This window comes from Sorex araneus, chromosome 6 (assembly GCF_027595985.1).
Source record: "Sorex araneus isolate mSorAra2 chromosome 6, mSorAra2.pri, whole genome shotgun sequence".
In the NCBI taxonomy this organism is placed as follows: domain Eukaryota; kingdom Metazoa; phylum Chordata; class Mammalia; order Eulipotyphla; family Soricidae; genus Sorex; species Sorex araneus.
The window spans coordinates 129,058,448-129,073,954 of NC_073307.1; the positions used below are offsets into that span (position 1 = coordinate 129,058,448).

The 15,507-nt window shown below is 42.8% G+C and overlaps 1 protein-coding gene across 1 annotated transcript in view; it reads right to left on the reverse strand.

The window, feature by feature from the left end:
- The window catches only part of LGR4 (leucine rich repeat containing G protein-coupled receptor 4), a 126,453-nt gene that overhangs the window by 29,061 nt on the left and 81,885 nt on the right, over positions 1-15,507 (reverse strand). The window contains exons 3-4 of the mRNA XM_055141921.1: positions 9,590-9,661; positions 8,226-8,297 (exon numbers count right to left, since the gene is read on the reverse strand). Of these exons, the coding sequence (XP_054997896.1) occupies positions 8,226-8,297; positions 9,590-9,661 (144 nt within the window). The remainder of the gene's footprint in view (positions 1-8,225; positions 8,298-9,589; positions 9,662-15,507) is intronic.

A 15,507-nucleotide genomic window follows, 5' to 3' on the forward strand; every position in this document is an offset into this window, starting at 1 on the left:
TGGTTCCACCACCATTACCAGCAGACGGTCTCCTGAGCACTGCCAGGAATAGCAATAAGGCCCAGCAAGTAGGGCCCAAAGCACTTGGATCTATCAAAATTTTAAAGGAGAAAAAAAAAAAAACACTCAAAATTCAAAGACTTCAGCCTTCAAGCATTTTCAGCTTTTAAATGAGACAAAAGGGATATTTTGATCATTAAGTCTTGAGAAATAAGAACAATTCTTATTTTTCTCGGGCCCTGAGAAATAACGCAGGGGCTTAGAGCTGGGTCACTCAAGCATCTGATTACAGGTTCGAGACCCTAGTGCTCTACATGCACTGACAGAGTGACCCTGACCACTCTGCTGTTGTGATCCTGGTGCCACATTTGGTTTCAGCCGCACCAAGGTAGGCATGTCTCACTACCACCAAAAGGAGTCCAGCCCCAGGCAAGCACCACAACTAAGAAAGAAGTATCAGCTTTTCAACCAGGACAAGTGTCCTCTAGAGAGCACTGTGTGAGCACTACGTGTGAGTCCAGAGAGCACCACAGCCATAATAACTTGTGTGCTTCCTCTGAGAGCTTGAACTGCAGTGAACACCGCCTAGGCAGGAATGCAGCCCTCAGAAGCCCCCTGTGAGCAGCATGCAGGCCCGGTAACCTGATAAGCAACCTCTGACAAAGCAACACAGGCGGAGTTTTCTGAAGCCACTAGTCATCACGGCTATACCAATAAACATCAGCAGCAATGAAGGGATGGGGGGGGGGGATAATAAAAATATCAACAATTGAGCCAGATAGAGAGTGCAGTTTTGCAAGGTGACTGTCCAGGTTTAATCTCCGACACTGCAAAAAGTCTCCTGAGCCTCGCCGGGAGTGATTCCAAACACAGAGATAAAACTTGAGGACATTGGCATGGCGTCCAAAAAGCAAAATATTGATAGCACTGTAGCACTGTCATCCCTTTGTTCACTGATTTGCTCAAGCGGGCACCAGTAATGTCTCCATTGTGAGACTTCTTGTTACTGTTTTTGGCATATCGAATATGCCACAGGGAGCTTGCCAGGCTCTGCCATGCAGGCAGGATACTCTCATAGCTTGCCGGGCTCTCCAGGAGGAACGGAGGAATCGAACCCAGTCAGCCGCGGCGTGCAAGGCAAACACCCTACCTGCTGTGCTATCACTCCAGTCCAAAATAATAATAAAAAATAATAACAATATTACACTTAAAAATCTTTAAAGGATAGTTCTATAGGAATTCTACATAAAGGTCCTAAGGTAAAATGAATTGATGCATAAAAGAAAATGAGACAAATTTCAATTGACACCAGGCAGCCAAGTGTGAAGGAGGTTTAGGTGGCTCCCTTTGCAAACATCATTCTCAAGTGAGGTAGTTGTAGTGACAGCTGTGTCACATTTCTTGAAAGGAACTCATGTCAATCATGTCTCTGAAAAGGCCTACTTGGAATAGAATCTCTAGTCAGTGGCAAATAATGAATCCTTCTATTCCATAACTTGGCATTTTGGTGATCTGAACCACCTCACTTATGTCTCTACCTTAAATGAAGTCAACTATTTAAGCAGAGGTGATATGACCAATACCCTAGATAGTCCTTCATTATGACAGTCAATACACTTAAAGTTTAAATTTTGTCCCTGTCACTGTCATCCCGTTGCTCGTTGATTTGCTTGAGCACGCACCAGTAACGTCTCCATTGTGAGACTTGTTGTTACTGTTTTTGGCATATCGAATACGCCACAGGGTGCTTGCCAGGCTCTGCTGTGCGGGCAAGATACTCTCGGTAGCTTGCCGGACTCTCGGAGAGGGGCGGAGGAATCGAACCTGAGTTGGCCGCGTGCAAGGCATACACCCTACTCGCTGTGCTATCGCTCCAGCCCAAAGTTTAACTTTTATAACATGTAATAAACTTCACTGTACATATTTCATTTTCAGATCCATTCCCCATAATATGAGAATATCTAATCTAAGATAGAAAGGTAAACTGATCTACAGTTTCCAATGATTCACTTTTGATGCAATCAGGAAGAGTTTTTTCTAGAGGCAGATGAGACAAGTCATTCTCATGTTAGGTCTTTTACAACATACACAGTTCCTCAAAATGCTTACCATTAGACTTATTTGGTTATTTATTTATTTTTACAAGGCTCTTCATTGAACCAGGGCCTTACATATGCAAGGCAAGCCGAATGCTGCTGAGTCATGTCTCTAGTCTGTGCACTTATTTTAAAGTTACTTAAAAACAAACAACAGGGGAGAAAAAAAAAAAAAAAACTAAGGGACAGATTAGGACAGAAATACCTAGTGTGGTCAAAACCAAACTTTATAACCCAGAATACTAAAATGAGAACAATTTCCATTCAGAGGAATTCTCAAAACTTCCTTGAAATATCCTTGTATAAGAAATATCCTTTAAATATCCTTGTATAAGAAATATATTTAAATATATCCTTGTATATAAAAAATATACAAGGATATTTAAAAAAAATCTCTCTATACACACACACACACACACACACACACACACACACACACACACATATATCTAGCATCCTGGGCCAGACTGTAACTCAAGAGATAGGTCTTTTTCCTTGCAGGTGAGAGGCTCTGGATTTGATACTGGCACTGCACGACCACCGAGAGCCAGTAGGTGCAGCTCTGGGAGCTCCTGAACACTGTTAAAACGGGGCACCCCAAAATAAAATCAAACTAAAATGTAGCTTCTTGAATCCTACCTTTAAAGGGAAATTATCATCTCAAGGATCTGGCATGGCAATCCGCATTTTAGCATTATTTTCTTATAGGTCAAAGCACCATAATTAACAAGACCTTAATCTGACTGCATATTTGGTATTAGGATTAGATCTAAAGCAGTGTAAATTCCTATTCATTATTTGAGTAGCACTGTAGCACTTTAGTACTGTCGCACTGTCGTCCTGTGTTCATCAATTTGCTCGAGCGGGCATTAGTAACGTCTCCATTGTGAGACTTTTTGTTACTGATTTTGGCATATCAAATACACCATGGGTAGCTTTCCAGCTCTGCTGTGCTGGTTGGATACCCTCGATAGCTTGCCAAGCTTGCCAGGCTCTCCAAGAGGGATGAAGGAATCGATCCCGGATTGGCCTACCTGCTGTGCTATCACTCCAGTCCAGTACTAAAGGAAAGAACTGACCAACACTAATATTATTATTATTAATGAAACCTACAGAAGTTTACTAAACACTACATATCAAATATTGCTACATGTGCTTTTCATGCATTAAAGCATTGATAAGAAACAATAGTCCAGAGACGTTTAAGTAATTTGTCTACCTCACACAATTAGTAAGTACCAAAGAGAGAATGAATAACTTGATTGGCTTGTTTCAGGATTCTACGTAATCTAAATTTACCTAAGCTTCTGAGAATATAAAAAAATTCTGACATAAATATGCCAAGGACTTTTCTTAATCTTTGCAAAAGTCTAATTACAATAATGTAAATAATTACAATAATGTAAATTTGGTGGTGCTTGGCCTTTTTGTTTAAAATGTCCTTAAACTCTACCGAAAATTTATATGGAACCATTAACGCTAACCCTCCAATAGCCAAAGCAATTCTAAGAAAGTAGAAGAAGGGTGTACTGTATTTCCTGATTCTGGTTTATATTACAAAGCTAATATAACTAAAACTGCATGATACTGGAATAAGGAAAGACCACTGGAACAGAATCAGGGGTCCTGAGATAAACCCTCAGACTTATGGACTGTGTGGGACTGGAGAGATAGGCAGGGAACTTGCTTTGCAAGTCGCAGACCTGGGCTCAATCCCTGACATCCCATATGGTCCCCCAATCCCTGCCAGGAGTGATCCCTGAGAGCCAGGAATATGTCCAGAGCACCACCTGAAATGCCCCCCACATTCCCCCAACCTGCAAAAAAAAATTTTCTATGAGTAGTTAATCTATGACAAAGGAGCTAAGTACATGAAATGAAGTAAGTAAAGTCTCTTGAACAAATGGGGTTTAAAAATCCTGGACAATCACATATTAAAATGAAGCTGGAACACATCACTCACCAAAGATAACTCAGAGTAGATTAAAGACCAAGAGATTAGACCATAATTCATAAAACACACGGAAGAAAACAGAAAGAACCTTCTAGAACACAGAACTTAAAGAACTTCTCAATGAGTTGGCCTCAGAAGCAAGGACAAAACCAAAATCAAATAAATGGAATTATATCAGATCTTAAAACTTTTGCAAAGCAAAAGAGACAGGTAAAATAAAAAGATGTCTTACTGAATGGGAAAGAGTCATTGCACATTATATATCAGATAAAGGGCTAATATTCAAGATTTATAAAGTACTCAGGAAGTTTCAACAACAGAAAATCCAATAACCTCATGGGAAAATAGGGACAAGGGATGAACAGATACTTCCTCAAAGAAAACAGACAGATGGCCAGTAGGCATACGTATGAAAATGCGCTCATCACCACTTATGATTAAGGAAATGCAAAACAACATTGAGATAGATGTCTTCTCACACCAGTAAGAATGGCATGTATATCAAGAAGACTGGAAGCAATAGTGCTAGTGGAACTGTGGTGAGAAAGGAACTCAATCACTGCTGGTGGGTATGTAGTCGGATTCAACCTCTACAGAAAGCAGTGTGAAGATCTCTCAAAAATGTTAAGAATATCTCTCCAGTCATATAGTACAGTGGCTAAGGTACTTCCCTTGCACACAGCCAACCCCGGTTCAATTTCCAGTATCACATATAATCTCCAGAGGCTTATCGGAAGTTATACCCGAGCACAGTACCAAGCAAGGGTAAATCCTGGGCACAATCATGTGTGACCCCAATGCTGATGACAATAACAAATCATCTTTCATACAATCCAGCAATTGCACTTCCCGCCATCTACCTCCAAAACACAAAAAGTTCAATTCTAAAGGATATATGTACACCCATGTTCATTGGAGTGCTTAGGATACAACAGCCAGGACATAGAAACAGCCCAAATGTCCAACTACTGATGAATGGATTAAGAAGTTGTGAAAAAGGGGTTGGAGAGATAATACAACAAGTAAGGCTCTTGCCTTGATTGGTCAACCCAGGTTTGATCTTCAGCATCTCACGGGTCCCTTGCGCCTTACCAGGAGTGATCCTTGAACACAGAGCCAAGAATAAACCTTAAACACAGCTGCGTGTGACCTATCACACACTCCCCACAAAAATGGGAGAAGGTGTGGCTATCCACACAATGCAGTATTATGCAGCTGTAAGACAAGAGGAAATCTGAAAACATGAGATCCAAACTATAACTACCAGACTTCAAAATGGGCCCACCCCGAGAAAACCCTCCCGATCTCCATCACTGCCATGCTCACCGCTGCTCTGCACAGGCTCAGACGAGCCTTATCCATGAGTGAATCTGCGGTATAATCATCTTAGATTTTAGCATCCCTGGAGCACACAGCTGCATTTACAGCGGCGCGACCTCTCATGCTCTACTCCACTGATGTACCAAGAGCAGCATACACAAGGGCTTAATGGCTCCAGGGTGAAATACAACAATCTTCACATGCTTTCCTCTAAGGAAACTTTATTGGACTATTGTTAGCAGAGTATTTATAACAAACAATACAAAATTGTTTCGGTTCAGCATTGGAGGGCCTCACATTCGAAATATGGTGGTGGGAAGGTGCAATGGCGGTGGGATTGGTGTACATATGTAATGAATTATTGTGAACAACTTTAAAAAAATAAATTTTAAAAAAATGTGCCTGCCAAGGTGGTGGGTTGGGAGAGGAGTAGGACGGGGGTAAGCGGGGAGGGAAGAAACTTGGGAACACTGGTGGAAGGAAGTTGACACTGGTAGTGAGAGTTGCTAGAACATCCTTTTGTCTAGAACTCTGCTATTGATAAATCTGTAAATCATGGTTCTTTATGCAAAACAATTTTTTAAATAAATTTATTTATTTTTAATTAATGAATCACCATGAGGGTACAGTTACGGATTTATACACATCTGTGCTTATGCTTCCCCCATACAAAGTTCAGGAACCCATCCCTTCACCAGTGCCCATATTCCACCACCAGTAAACTCAGCATCCCTCCCATCCTCCCCAATCCCATCTCCCCCCCACCCCACCCTGTCACTGTGGCAGGGCATTCCCTTCTGTTCTCTCCCTCTAATTAGCTATTGTGGTTTGCAATAAAGGTGTTGAGTGGCCACTGTGCTCAGTCTCTAGCCCTCATTCAGCCCGCAACTCCCTTCTCCCACATGGCCTTCGACTACATTATAGTTGGTGATCCCTTCTCTGAGTTGCCCTTTCCCCAGAATGTGAGGCCAGCCTCCTAGCCATGGAGTCAACCTCCTGGTAGTTGTTTCTACAATTCTTGGGTGTTAGTCTCCCACTCTGTCATTCTATATGTCATAGATGAGTGCAATCTTTCTATGTCTGTCTCTCTCTTTCTGACTATTTCACTTAGCATGAAACTTTTCATGCCGATCCACTTAAATAAAAAATTTGTGACCTCCTTTTTTCTAACAGCTGCATAGTATTCCATTGTATAGATGTACCAAAGTTTCCTCAACCAGTCATCCGTTCTAGGGCATTCGGGTTTTTTCCAGATTCTGGCTATTGTAAACAGTGCTGCGATGAACATACATGTGCAGATGCCATTTCGATTATACTTTTTTGCCTCTCTGGGATATATTCCCAGCAGTGGTATTGCTGGGTCAAATGGGAGCTCAATTTCTAATTTTTTGAGAATCGTCCATATTGGCAAAACAATTTTTTAAATAAAATTTTAGAAAAGGGAATGATGAAATCACGCAGTTTCCTGCTATCTGGATGGAATTAGAAGGTACGATGTTATGTGAAATAAGTCAGATGGAAAAAGACAAATACAGAACCTTCTCACTAACTTATGAAATAAAGAACACGACACTAAACCATGACAACTCCCTGACACTGAAGTACAGTTACAAACTGAGGAGAGAAAGGTAGAAGGCCAGACTAGAGGAGACATACTGACAGTGATGGGAGTGGACGTGATAAGTTTGTACACCAATATTATACAATATTATGCTAACATTATACAATTTCAACACCATTATAACTTTCTAAGCTATAATTAAAAATGTGCATATTTTTATTTTATAATAATTTTTATGTAGATGAATACACAAAACAAAATGTCATTACAGGTGGAAGAACATGGTCCTCTACCACAGGATAGGGGGACCCAGTGTTGTTGTAGTTCTAACAACTCTAGCTGACAGGCCAGTATACATTCTAGTCATCAACAAATACCTGCTAAACTAATTTAAAAAAAAAAAAGCCAGCTATCTCTTTAGAATATTCTGTGGATTTCATCCTGGTGTCACTGCTACTACTTGGTCTATCCTGACTCACTCCAGAGCACAAAGCGGTATCAAGACCTAAATCATGACAGCAAGGATCCCATTCTGCACATACACACACACAAATTTACACACACATAAACTGGGGAACACACACACAAAGAACAAGGCATCTGAGAAAGCTGTTGAAATTAATGGTTGGCTATAGTACAAACCAAGAATTGAAATCTTGAACACTCCACATGAAACCCAACTTTCCCCAAAATAAAAAAAAAAAGTGGGAAGAAGCATACGCAAATGAGTATTCTGTGTCCACAGATGAGAAACTGGAATCACTTTGTTCTGACTGTTACCAGCTCAAATAGAAATCTCTTTGTGGCTGTTTCTTGACAGTCATGGCACAAGACATCAGACTCCTGTACTTAATTTTGGTTTTAAAGAACTGGTGACACCAGCCACAGACAGGTTCATGGAAGTATGCCTATCATGATAGTACACATCCAGGGCTTTCTCCAGGTTTCTGAAACCAATGAGAAGCAAAACAGAACCACCTTCTTCTCTCTCAGCAAATGGACATTTTGGTGACCGATGACCATTTTTTGTCCCAGGCAAGAGAACTAAATCTCTTTGGGAGGACAGAGAGATAGCATAGGTACCTTGCATGCAGCCAACCCAGTTCAATCCCTAGGCAGCACCAGGAATGACCCCTGAACACAGAGCCAGGAGTAGCCCCTGAGCACTGCCAGGGGTTGGCTCCCAAATACCCCAAAACAAAAATATTGCATCTCTTTCCATTTTTTTTACATGTTAGCATCCAGAGCAGTTTCCCAATGATTAACGAATGCAGAAATCCAAAATGTTACTCACAGAGACTGCAAAGCACTCAGTCCTCGAATGGCTTCACTCGGCACTGTTTTCAACTGATTGTTTTGGAGGGTTCTAGAAGGAAATTTTTTGTTAGTGTACAATATCAGGCTTTTTTTTTCTTAAAATAATTCATAGCCATCCTCCCTGAGCCCCTGCAAAAAAAAAAAAAAAAAAAAAAAAAGTATTTCCAAAGGGTTTGCAGTGACTCGGGTGGAAAGCATCCAAGAGAAGAGAATAGCAAGAAAATAAAATAAAATGAAATAAATAAAATAAACAAGGAACACTTGTGAAAGCCAGCAGTGAAACATAGACTATTATCCCAAGCCACCTCCTAACACAGACCTGCTGGGTAAACTTCATTTCCAGGGGTTGTTTCACACTCGGGAATTAAGGCCCCCTAATTAATTACTCATCACCTCATTACTGCTCATGTTAATTGGGAGGTATAACAAGTTAACTGGGAGGTATTACAAGCACACCCATTGGGATCCCTTGATGTCTTTTCAAACTAGAATAAAGCAGACCCCAGAAACATAGACATTAGGTAAAGTTAATTTTGTCAAGCGGAGGACAGACTCTGAGCCCCGAGGAAGCAGCAGCCGTGTCCTGAGTAAATACAAAGGCCACGGAAGAAACAGAGCTTTAATCATCTAATAAATGATTATTAGTGTCTGGAGGATGGAGACAAATCAAGGCTGAAACTAAAATCCTTATCACTTCTGCCTAACGTCACTCCTAGCGACATTAATAAAATAACTGCCTGGCCTGAATTATGAACCGGGAATGGAGTGGCGAAAGGCTCACTTAGGTCACAGAACTGGAGCGGTCCGGAGAGCAACAAGGTGGGGGCAGGAAGGCAGCTTGGTGTCAGTTCACCTGCTCCAGAAGCTCCACACTGCAAACTCCAGGAGCTTATTTTCTCTCCCTCTCAGGCTAAATCAGAGGCATTTCAATTTCCTTTCACTCAAAAGTGATTTCAACATTTGTCGCTCTTTTAAACAGCACCCTTTGAAAGCTTCAGCCAATCCAAAATTCTTATGGCCACAAAATAAATTGAAAACTACCTGGAGAGCTTACGGATGAGTTTGATTTTGCATACTTAGTCACACAAAGCACCTCACATTTCAGCTGTCTGCACTAGAGGTCCGAATATTGATCATTTAGATTTTAACTTCTGTTATCTAAACCCTAGTTTGCCTAAATCAACCTCTAGCCTCCCACACTATCTTCGGACCTGTGGGCCACTCCTTAAATCTTTTAATCCTGAGCTAAAAGAAACTGTGCTTAACCTAGCTTCAAGCATGTTGACTATGCAGAAAGAAAATACACAGCCAGCTGTGAAACTCTAAAATTGCATTACTTACAGAACTTTGAGTTCTTTCAATCCAGACAAGGCCTTTGGGTGGATAAAAGAAAGGTCGTTGCCAGCCAATCGTCTAGAAAAACAAAGTAGCAAGGGGGGAAAAAATAGTAATTCAGACTCTTAAAATTCAGAACTCACAATGACCCAATGTGCAATTAAAGCTCTATGTTAAACATTTCTCAAGTTTATCTGACATTAAACGTGGACTTAAACCCTGGCTAAAGCAATCCCAAGATTCTTCCGAGGAGATAAATGTCTCTAGAATTTTTTTTTTTAACTCCCAATACAATCATTTAAACAGACACATTTTTATTCTGGTGAGGTCAAGCAAGCCAAAACACATTAAACCAAATTAAGTCGGCTATTCATGGTCACTCTGCAGCTTGCAGTGTTTTCCGAGAGCCTCATAAATACAGACTACTGGTCAGCAGGCAGGAGTGTTTATACAGATGAGCGAGAACCAATCCCCCTGGGAGCAATGCCTTTGGGATGTAAGACCATCTGATCTCTAAAATCAAGCGAAGTGTATTCCATGTGAAATACCGGCAAGAAACTGAACATCATTATGAGACGGTAATCACAGCTTTCCAAACCAAGGCCTAAATAATTGTGAATGAGTATTTTCCTAAAGAAAACATAAAGACAAAAGAAATGAGAATAAAAGTAGAGTAAGGAAAGGGCAAGAGTTCTTTGTCCTTTTCTAAGAAATCTGAGCATATGTCCCGTCCCCAACACCACCACCCCTTGTCTTGCCACACCCAGCATGCTCAGGGCTTACTCCTGGCTCAGTGCATGAGGATCTCTCTTGACAAGCTCAGGATACAATATGGGGTGCCAGGGGTTGAACCTGGGTCAGCCGCATACAAGACAAGCACCCGACCTGCTGTACTATTGCTCCAGCCCCTACAGCTATTCTATTTTCTGTTTATGTTTGGGGGCCACGCCTGACGGTGGGCAGGGCTTACTACTGGCTCTGTGCTTGGGGAATCACTCCTGGCGGGGCTTGGGGAACCAGATATGGGGCTGGGGATTGACTCCAGAAAGGCCATGGGCAAGGCAAGAGTCCTACCTGCTTTATTATCACTATGGCCCCTGCTTTATATTTTTTGTTTTTGTTTTTGTTTTTGCTTTTTGGGTCACCCGACGATGCACAGGGGATACTCCTGGCTCATGCACTCAGGAATTACTCCTGGCAGTGCACAGGGGATCATATGGGATACTGGGAATGGAATCCACATCGGCCCTGTGCAAGGCAAACACCCTACCCACTCCAGCCCTGTTTTTTTGTTTGTTTGTTTGTTTGTTTGTTTGTTTTTTGGTTTTGGTCACACCCAGCAGTGCTCAGGCACTACTGCCAGCTCAACAATAAGGGAGCACAGGGTACTGGGGACAAATGGAACCAAACTTTCTCAATGCACAGCATATGCTCCAGCCTGAGAAACACTCTTTGGAACCTGAGCATATATACTTTATAGTCAGTAGGAAATAGAGCCAGTCTCATATAAGTAACAGAAAGATAAACTGAAGGAAGGTTTCACATGCTATTCTAAAAATGTAGCTGCTGGGTCAAGGACGTGGCTCAGGAGTGAACCTTCCTTTGAGCTATTTCTCCAGCTTTACTCTACTGCATGCCACAATCCAGGTTCGTAACAGCTGATTTTGGACTATTAGCCAGGAGGACTTTTGCCTCCAAGTGTCCACCATCAAATGAGGAAATGATGGTTGTAAGACCTCCTCAGTGCTTTCATTTAGAAAATATTTCTCCTCGGCAAATCCCTTTGGTTCTTTTTTTTTTTTCAATATTTTATTTAGTGAATCACTGTGAGGGTACAGTTACAGATTTACGTATTTTCGTGCTTGTCTTTCAGTCATACAATGCTCAAGTACCCATCCCTCCACCAGTGCCCATTCTCCACCACTGATGATCCCAGTATTCCTCCCACATGGTTCTATTTTTAAGTGGGGGTGAGTTGGGCCACACCTGGCAGTGCTCTTGGCTCAGTGCTCAGGGTTCACTCCTCATAGTGCTGAGGTGAAGCATGTGGCGTTGGGGACGAAACTAGGGCCAGAAGTAGGCAAGGCGAATACCTTAACCGCTATGCTATCTCTCTGTTGCCTCATCTTGGTTTTGGACTAGCCAGTTTCATTAAATACCTCACCCCCAAACCTCCTCTTCACCCATGAGATACCCAACTTCAGAGCTGCTTCCAGTGAAAACTTCAGTTCTTATGGGTGAGGCCCATGTTTGCATTTCGAGACCTGGGATCAAACATTTGTGGTCACGTTTGATTTGACTACCTTCTATTTGACTACCTCCAAATAGACTGTGTCCTGCACTCTTTGTCTTATACGCCAAGTACAAATGTCCCAAGAACAGGGTGTGTGTCTCCCACTTGGGACACCCCCCTGGTGACAGGTTAGAAACCAGAATTTTCTCCTCAACAGAGTTGCCCATTCGCATACCACACAGAACATCCCCCACGCTATCTTCACACTTTTGGAGCAAACCTTACCCAGGGGTCCTCTGCCTCCCAGCCTTGCTAATTCAATTCAATTGATGACACAGCTGTCAATTCAATTGATAACATGGCTGTTGTTCAGAAGGTCACATTTTCAAAGATCAAACTGCATCTTTGAGGCCATAAATGGCAGTAGGCTTCTCCCCCCTGGCCTTGAGTCCTGACTCCACCATGGCTGTTTCTCCAAGATGTCCAAAAGACCAGTCTTACTCAACTCAAGTCCACCTCAAACTAGGCTATTAGCAGACCTAAGTTCTTACAGAATTCCTATTCTTCTGTCTCTAAGATAATGTCCCTATATCTTTGAATTTTCCTTGAAGGTTAAAAAGTGTCTGGCACTAGAGCTCAAGAAAAAAAAAAAAAAGTGTTGTTTTTATCAAGTAACAGGGAAAGGCTAAAAACAGATCATCTCATGACTTGTCAAAAAAAAAAAGTATTCAACAACATATTAGCCAAAACATGAACTTCTTTTTCTTTTTCTTTTTCTTTTTTTTTTTTCTTTTTTTTTTTTTTTTGCTTTTTGGGTCACACCCGGCGATGCACAGGGGTTACTCCTGGTTCTACACTCAGGAATTACTCCTGGCGGTGCTCAGGGGACCATATGGGATGCTGGGATTCCAACCTGGGTTGGCCACATGCAAGGCAAACGCCCCACCCCGCTGTGCTATCGCTCCAGCCCACATGAACTTCTTTTGCCCAAATCTTGGTCTTTATATAAGCCACAGGAAAACTAAATTTACCTCACTTCAAAACGTGTTCTCTTTCCATTACTTCTCATTAATTAGAAATGACCAAATGAACTGTGCACAAGTATCTCGTCCTGAAATACAAGCCCGCCATCTGGAGAAACAAACCAGACTAGGATGATGGCGGCTGGTGACAGCGCCAACCAAGGCAACGCACCACCTGCTGGGGCTTGGGTTCCTTCTGCTCTTCCTGGAGCAAACCCAACCTCTGATGCCTGGCAGAACCCTCTTTCCACACTCACCAGGCTACTTGCTAGTGAGGGATCTGCAGCATCAAGCATCACCCCTCCAAAGCCTCCTCACATTCTGCTTATTTGAGGAACCCAGTATTTCTTTTAGGAGACCCAGAGGAGGCTTCCTGTCCCAAAACTCTGACCCAGAGAGAACAGAGTGAAGAAGTCACCAGGTTAGGGACAGCGTTGATTATCTTTAGAGGAGAAAACGTACTACGTGGTAAGCACAGAACAGTTGCAAGCACCTAGGTGAGTGGCTGACTGACACTCCCGCCTCCAAATCATCTCTAATCAGTCACCGGAGAGAAGTTAGGTGACTTGGCACAAGCCACACTGCCAGTAAGAAGAGGAGCCAGCATTTCAGTTTCCCAGCTGGCTCCTGTGCTTTCTCCTGCCCTGAGATTTCACTGTTGTGTCACCCAGAGATTGAGAAACAATCTGCCCGAGAGGTAGAACAGAGTGGACTTGGCAAGTGACTAGCCATGTCTGAGAAGCAACAACCCTCACCCAGCAGGGCTCACCAGCAAGGACAGTGGCCAACAGGAGCCTAGAACTGCCATCATGGAGCTCCTTCCCGAGGGCCAACAGTGTCAACCTTCCACAACGAAAGTGGTCGGTGGGAAGAAGGTGGGAAGAGGGTGCAACAGGGATTCCTGGCTGTCCAAGAGTGGAGGTGTGCCCCAACTTCAGAGGCTGTGTTGAGGAAAACATTCTCTGTTGAGCTTTCTTTGTAACTCACAAGGAACAAGAGGAAGGACCATAGGTGATTCTCAGAAACAATCTGTCACCAATGCTGGCCCTCCTCCCCCCCACCCTACCCCCGGCCCCGCTCCTGGCAAGAGCTGCCACTTCTTCTGTGTCTGGATTTGTCTGGGTTAGACTCAACAGCTTAGTGTCTCGCCTCCTAAGGCGCTACTGGCTGGTCCTAGAAAATTCTTTTAATGTAATATTGCCAGATTGTTTACGAGATTATATACAGGGATATGATTTTAATATATATGTATATATATATATATATATATATATGTCACTGTCACTGTCATCCCGTTGTCGAGCGGGCACCAGTAACGTCTCTCATTGAGAGACTTATTGTTACTGTTTTTGGCATATCCAATACGCACGGGTAGCTTGCCAGGCTCTGCCGTGTGGGCGAGATACTCTTGGTAGCTTGCCGGGCTTTCCGAGAGGGGCGGAGGAATCGAACACAGGTAGGCCGCGTGAAAGGCGAACGCCCTACCACTATACTATCGCTCCAGCCCATATATATATGAATATATATGTTATATACAGGGATAAAAATGCAGTATATATACAGTATAATTTTTTTTCATTCTTTTTCTGTTTTTTTTTTTTTTAAGGGCTCTCCCCCCTTATTGAATGGCCTCAGACCGGCGGGGCTACCTTTCAAATCAAGACCCTATGGTACAGTGCTGCTTGGGCAGTGCTGCGCCACGGGTTGCCTGGTGGTGCAGTGGGGGCTACCGGGCCACACCTGGCAGTGCCTGAAGGCCCATGTGATGCTGCAGATGGAACAGAGAGGGACTGCAAGTAAGGCATGTGCCGTAACCCCTGTACTATCTCCCTAGCCCCAGAGTATGGATATTTTTTGCTCTTCTTCTAATGGTTGTGAATTAGAATCATTTGAGTGAGAACTAGAGGTGGCAGCGGAACGGCAGACTCCTCTGTTTGCAAAGGCTTGAGAGTCACAGGTGTCACTTCTTTCCCAGTGCAGCTTACAGCTCCTGAGTCTCAAAAGTCCGTAGAAGACTTCATGGCCAGGATTCAATCCATCCACTTTCCACCCTCTGCTGCTGCTCACCAAATCTAGGTCCTCGCTGTTTCTCTCCTGGATTGCTGTCCTGAACTCCCAACAGGGCCCTGTCTCAAACCACTAAATGACACTCTTGTGAGACCTAAATCCCCCCCCCCCAAACATAGCTCCATGCACTTTCCCCAAAGGTCTGTTTCCCTCTGACTTAACCCAACTTTAGTATGATCCCAGAGTCCCTTCTCACTTCATTTCTCCAGATGTCACCTGAAATGCCCTCCTCTGTCCTTGGCCAATTGAAACCTTATTTGTCATCATAGCCCAAGTCAGATTGGAGCAGTAATATGAAACTATACTGATGCCTTGTTCCCTAGATTCCACAGGGACTTTTTTTTTTCTTAAGTAGGGGGCAGGTGGGAACCACAACTGGTGGTCCTCAGAATCTACTCCTGACTTTGTACTTGGGTATCATGTAGTATCAGAGATTAAACCCGGCCTTTCTGCATGCAAAGCATGCAGTCTAATCCACTGAGCATAAGTACTTAGGATGAAGCTCTCATTAGATGCATTCATTCTGTCTATTACTGAGAACTTGTTAAGTCTCTTTGCTTTTTTGTTTTTTTTTTGTTTGTTGTTTGTTTATCTTTTGAGAT